The sequence below is a fragment of the Otolemur garnettii genome, unplaced genomic scaffold (genome assembly GCF_000181295.1).
Source record: "Otolemur garnettii isolate 467f Iridium unplaced genomic scaffold, OtoGar3 scaffold00180, whole genome shotgun sequence".
Lineage (NCBI taxonomy): Eukaryota > Metazoa > Chordata > Mammalia > Primates > Galagidae > Otolemur > Otolemur garnettii.
Genome location: NW_003852575.1, coordinates 3,226,111 through 3,232,195, shown reverse-complemented (window position 1 = coordinate 3,232,195; position 6,085 = coordinate 3,226,111). Strand labels below are relative to the sequence as shown.

The following is a 6,085-nucleotide window of genomic DNA, read 5'->3' as shown; positions in this document are numbered from 1 at the left end:
GTGTGCAGTCTCCCTAGGCCCCCCCGTGTGCAGTCTCCCTAGACCCCTCCGTGTGCAATCTCCCTGTCCTCCTGTACATATGCCCCTCCGTGTGCAGTCTCCCTAGGCCCTCTGTGTGCAGTCTCCCTAGGCCCCCCCGTGTGCAGTCTCCCTAGGCCCTCTGTGTGCAGTCTCCCTAGGCCCCGCCGTGTGCAGTCTCCCTAGGCCCCCCCGTGTGCAGTCTCCCTAGGCCCTCTGTGTGCAGTCTCCCTAGGCCCCTCCGTGTGCAGTCTCCCTAGGCCCTCTGTGTGCAGTCTCCCTAGGCCCCCCCGTGTGCAGTCTCCCTAGACCCCTCCGTGTGCAGTCTCCCTAGGCCCTCCGTGTGCAATCTCCCTGTCCTCCTGTACATATGCCCCTCCGTGTGCAGTCTCCCTAGGCCCTCCGTGTGCAATCTCCCTGTCCTCCTGTACATATGCCCCTCCGTGTGCAGTCTCCCTGTCCTCCTGTCCATATACCTCCTTCTTACAACCACATCAGCACCTGGTCACAGTCGTGTTGGCCTCACCTAATTCTGTCCACTGTGTATATCACCGACTTCTTCCTCCTGTGTCTTCCTCTTGTTTTACAGGCTCTGCAGAGCAACCTGAAATACTCCTTGTTGCCCAGACGGCTCATCATCAGCAAGAGACTAGCTCAGTGTTTGCATCCTGCCCTGCCCAGTGGTGTGCACTTGAAAGCCCTAGAGACCTACGAGATTATCTTTAAAATTGTGGGAACCAAATGGCTGGCCAAGGATTTGTTCCTCTACAGGTACCACTGCTTTTCTGCTGCATCATTATTGCCCGAGTGATCCCCATTTCAGCCCACAAGATAAGAAAGTAATAAATGAGCAAAACGAGCATTGGGGGTGTGTGTGTGACCGTTCCTCATAAAGCGGTCACCAGGAGGTGAGCGTGGTTCACCTCCTGGAGCATATCTGTTCTGACTTGTCTCTAAGTGGGATCTGATTGTGCAGCCAGCTTGGTTGCCTGCTCTTTACGTAATAGTTTTATGACCCTCTGGTGCCAAGCACACATCTAGGCCAGGCACTGTGATTTGCACGTATAATCATAGCACTTTAGGAGGCCAAGATGAAAGGTTTGCTTGAGCTTAGGAGTTTAAGACCAGCCTGAGCAAGAGTGAGATGCCATCTCTACTAAAAAAATAGTGAAAAATTAGCTGAGTGTTGTGGGGGGCGCCCATAGTCCTAGCTTCAGGAGTATGAGGCAGGGGGATGGATGTCTTGAACCCAGGAGTTTGAGGTTGCCATGAGCTAGGCTGAGGCTATGAGGACACACTAGCCTGGGCAATAGTATGAGACTCTGTCCCAAGGTGGGGGGGGGGGGAATCCACACATCTGGATCACCAGATTAAAAAACTTGTCTGTTTGCTGCTTTTTAAAATTCAGATGAGGTCTCGCGCTGATGCCTGTGCTAGAACGCAATGGTCCCATCATAGCTCTCTGCAGCTTTGAACTCCTGGACTCAGGCAGTCCTCCTAACTCAGCCTCCTGAATAGCTATGCCCACCATTAGCACCTGGCTAATTTTTTTCATTTTCTTAGAGATAGGATCTTGTTATGTTGTCTAGTCTGGTCTCGAATTTCTGATCTCATGCATTCCTCCTGCTTTGGCCTTCTGAGTCACTGGGATTGCAGACGTGAGCCACTGCCCCCAGCTATTTGCTTTTTAAAACTCCCTTTAGCTGGTGTGGCACCTGTAGCTCAGTGAGTAGGGCACTGGCCACATACACCCAAGCTGACAGATTCCAGCCCACCCAGGCGGCCCAGGCCTGCTAACTAGCAATGGCAACTGCAACCAAAAAGTAGCCGGGCGTTGTGGCGGGAGCCTGTCGTCCCAGCTACTTGGGAGGCTGAGGCAAGAGAATCGCTTAAGCCCGAGAGTTTGAGGTTGCTGTGAGCTGTGACACTATGGCACTCTACGGAGGGTGACATAGTAAGACTCTGTCTCAAAAAAAATAAAACTCCCTTTAGCTGACTTATTATTTGGGACTCCTGCCTGGGTGTCTCATCTCTGCCCTGTTCCCTCTTGTTCTTTCTCAAAGCTGTGGCTTATTCCCTCTCCTGGCGCATGCAGCTATGTCGGTGAGGCCCGTGCTGCTCGGCCTGTACGAGAAATACTTCCTCCCACTGCAGAAGCTGCTCCTGCCTAGTCTGCAGGCCTTTGTCGTCGGCCTGCTGCCCGGCCTCGAGGAGGGCTCCGAGATTTACGACAGGTGGGTGGGCATCTTATCCAGGCTGTGTTTATCCTACTACTTTATGAGAATCAGAAGGGGCAGAGACAATGTTTCATATTTCCCTGTGACTTGACAAAATATCATGTTCCCTCTGGGAATCCCTCTGTCTCTCCGTGATGAAGAGGAAGTCCCAAGTTTAGGGAGATGTGATCCTTTACCAAGAGAAACATAGTTAGTAAGGTCATAGTGCAGGGTTCCACTGCACCCTGTCCCATTACAGCAGAGGTTCTCAACCTGTGGGTCACGACCCACAGCAACTGTATAAAGGGCTGCAGCATTAGGAAGGTTGAGAACCACTGCATTATAGGTTTATAGAGCAGAAGACATACATGAGAGCCCCATTAGCAGAGGAAGTGAGCAGACCCTAGCCAGACATGTTATCACATTGAGTCCTGTGCTCCAGGAATTACGTCTGCTCACAGGTGAGAGTAAGAAGACTCTCCAGTTGCATGGCCAGTGAGCAGCAGAGCTGGGGTTCTAATCCACATGTGTCCAATTGGAAAGCCTCCTTTGTTCAGTTATACTAGGCCACTTCTAAATAAATGAGGTCAAGATTCATAGGCAGGGCTTGAGAAGGTAATCTGGTATGATGTGAACCAGAATACCTTGAGAAATTTCAGCAGCACCTTAGAGAAATTTGCAAAGCTCACATGCGCAGAAATTCCCACAGGGGTTTTTGTTTTGTCACTATTAGGAGCAGGAAAAAGTGTGTCTCCCTGCAGGCTACTGGGTATACACGGTGCCCTTTTTTCCCTGGAGAACTATAAAGTAAGAACTCACTTTTAGCATTTTAACAATTCTGAGAGATGCCACAGTAGCTAACCTCTGTTAATGGGACCTGCTCCTATCCTCAGAGAAGCTGCCATTTGATTACATAAAGTCTGTGCTCACCTCCCTATGCCAGGCTCAGCCAGGTTGCCCTTGCCATGATGTTGGCTGTTGTCTGAAGGGTGTGAGCAGTTCAGGTGGAATCAAGGACTCAACCCAAGGCTCAGCGCCAGCCACATGCACCTAAACTGGAGGGTTCAAATCCAGCCTGGGCCCGCCAAACAATGACGGCTGCAACCAAAAAATAGCCGGGCGTTGTGGCAGGCACCTGTAGTCCCAGCTACTTGGGAGGCTGAGGCAGGAGACTAAGGCAGGAGACTCGCTTGAGCCCAGGAGTGGAGCTTGCTGTGAGCTGTGATGCCACAGCACTCTACCCAGGGGGACAGCTTAAGGCTCTGTCTCAAAAAAAAAAAAAAAAAGGACTCAAGTCAAGGTCCACTTGCAGTGTTCACCATCCTCAAAGAAACCACAGGATCAGAGCCGTGGCTCTCCATTTCCCAGTGGAGCCTCCCCCTATACAGTCAGTTCCTCAGAATCTGTCTTGTTGCCATTTTAAGCCTCTCATGGTGCCCTGTGGCTGGTGCACAGCGCGCTTGGTGAGGTGTTTGTGCTAATGAACGGTCAAGTCTCATGGGAGGCAGCAGAAAGGCTATTACAGACTCCATGTCCCTGGAAAGAGCCCAGCCCCAGGCTCTTTCTAGAGGTTGTGCTACATTCATGTTCCATAACAGATAGGGGGAGTGTGTGTGTATATATACATGTTTTTTTCCATCATCTGCGTTCCCAAAACTTACTATAGTCTTTTAAATCTATAAGTATAAAAATCACATGAGAATCGTGTAAATAGTTGGAGGGGTTTTGTTTGTTCTTTTGGTTGATAAATGAAGGTTAATTTGAACAGTTGCTAATGTTGTTTAACATTGATAAATTTTTTTCCAAACATTGTGATTTGTTGACATTGCACAAGAGCTGAGTAAAGCTTTGAAAATCACTGAACAGAGTTAGCCATGATCAGAAACCAAGTCTAGAGCCACACCCAGAAGTTTTTAGTTGTCAGCTGTCCAAGGGAGATGCTGGTCAGAGGCTGAATCCCCTCTGAGCGGGCGTGTTGCAGGCACAGTCATCGACTCAGCTACATAAGATTTTTTTTGTTGCTTTATCCATTTTAGACTGAGACAGTTTGGCAGCTGTTCCCAAAAGTGCATAAGAATTGGGTGAAATACTGTAGCAAGTATTGTGCAGAAACAGGAAAGGAAGGGCAGAGTATAGGGAGAAATTACAAAGGGTGACTTAGGCTGGGGCTGGTGAAGGCTGGCGTGACTCGCACGTTGTGGGTAGGGGTGGACGTCTCTGGTTTGTGCTTTTTAGTGAACTATAAGGAACTGAAACTTTGGCTGTGTTCGGTCTTACTGTTCACCTTGACTTTCTAACCCTTTGAGTCCTGAGTCCTGTGTCCGCTATTGGCCATAAATCTTTTTTTAAGGTACCAGGAGATAGGTACATACTTTTCTCACTGTACTCAGAAAACGAAATTAGAAAGGCGAATGAATTACTAATCTCTTATAAGGCGATGAGAAGTGGTCAGTGTTTTTAACGATTTGTAAGAAGGTAAAAACTGGCTCACTGGAAATTTCTACTTAAATCAATGGTTTTCGTTCAGCCTGGGGTGATTTTGCCCCCTGGAGACATTCGACCATGTCTGGAAACATTTTTGTTTGTCAGAACTGGGGGTGGAAAGGGTGCTCCTGGCATTTAGTGGGTAGAGGCTACAGGTGCTGCCTAATATAGTACAGCCTGCACAGTTGCCACCACCACAAACACCTGGCCGCAGGCGCCGTGTTGTGGAGGTCGAGAAACCCCATGTAAATAGTTTAAAAATATCAATGAACTTTTCTTCTGGTTTCGTTCAGGTATTATAATGATGAGCTCTTCTGGGTCTAGACTTTTTTATCCCTTCCTTAGCACCCTATCCAATCTTTATTTCAGGGTACCAGATAGCAGTATCACTGCCCTCCTGTTGAGTTTTAGATGATCACACCCAAACTGCACAGTCCTCTGCCAGCTCGGAGATCCACAGCTATCTGTTCTGTGTGTCCGGGGAGCAAAAGTGATGGGACGTGTGGGGATTGCAGCCCCAGCCCCACGCCACACACTCGTTCTCAGTTGAATGGACCCAAGCGTGTCTGTGTCTTTGTTTTCGGGGTTTTTTTTAAGAATATAAAAGTATATGTTTATTTTATATTAGAAAGAGGGGAAATAGTGGGGGGAAGAGATAAGAGGGAGAAGACAACAGAGAGCAGGGAGTGAGAAGGGAAGACGGGTGAGGGGGAAAGTGTGAGAGAATAGCACAGCATCCCAAAGAAAGGAAGGAGGACTGCCAGCTGCGTCTGCGTCTTGAAGGAGCTGTTTGTAAGAGGCAGACTCCAGCAGCAGCCAGGGTGAGTAAAGAAGAAAGGACACACTCTGGGTTTGGGGGTTCTGGTGTGGGATGGTTTTGAATTAGAAGTATAGGGTTCTAGACTGTATAAACTGAGCACTCATTTTGCATTTCCTTTTTTTTTTTTTGAAATAGGCTCTCACTCTGTTGCCCAGGCTAGACCACAATGGCATCATCACAGCTCACAGCAACCTCAAACTCCTGGGCTCAAATGATCCTCTGACCTCAGCCTCCCAAGTAGCTGTGGCTACAGGTGCACTCCACTGCACTCAGCTAATATTTTTATCTTTTTGTAGAGTTGGGGTCTTGCTCAGGCTGGTCTTGAACCCCTGGCCTCAAGCGGTCCTCTTGCATCGGCCTCCCAAAGTGCTAGGATTGCAGGTGTGAGACACTGTGCACAGCCTAATTTTGAAATTTAACAACTGAGATGACATTAGTTTTTAACCAGTTTTTGCTTGTCCATAGCAAAGGTTTGTCATAATTGCTGTCTTTTCCCCTGTGACATCATGTAAATAAATTGTCTCATTAACTTTTTTTTTTTTTTTTT

General features: G+C 48.5%; 1 protein-coding gene across 1 annotated transcript in view; it reads left to right on the top strand.

The window, feature by feature from the left end:
- The window catches only part of DOPEY2 (dopey family member 2), a 131,445-nt gene that overhangs the window by 34,599 nt on the left and 90,761 nt on the right, over positions 1-6,085 (top strand). Inside the window, exons 3-4 of the mRNA XM_003800666.3 lie at positions 608-789; positions 2,082-2,252. Of these exons, the coding sequence (XP_003800714.1) occupies positions 608-789; positions 2,082-2,252 (353 nt within the window). The remainder of the gene's footprint in view (positions 1-607; positions 790-2,081; positions 2,253-6,085) is intronic.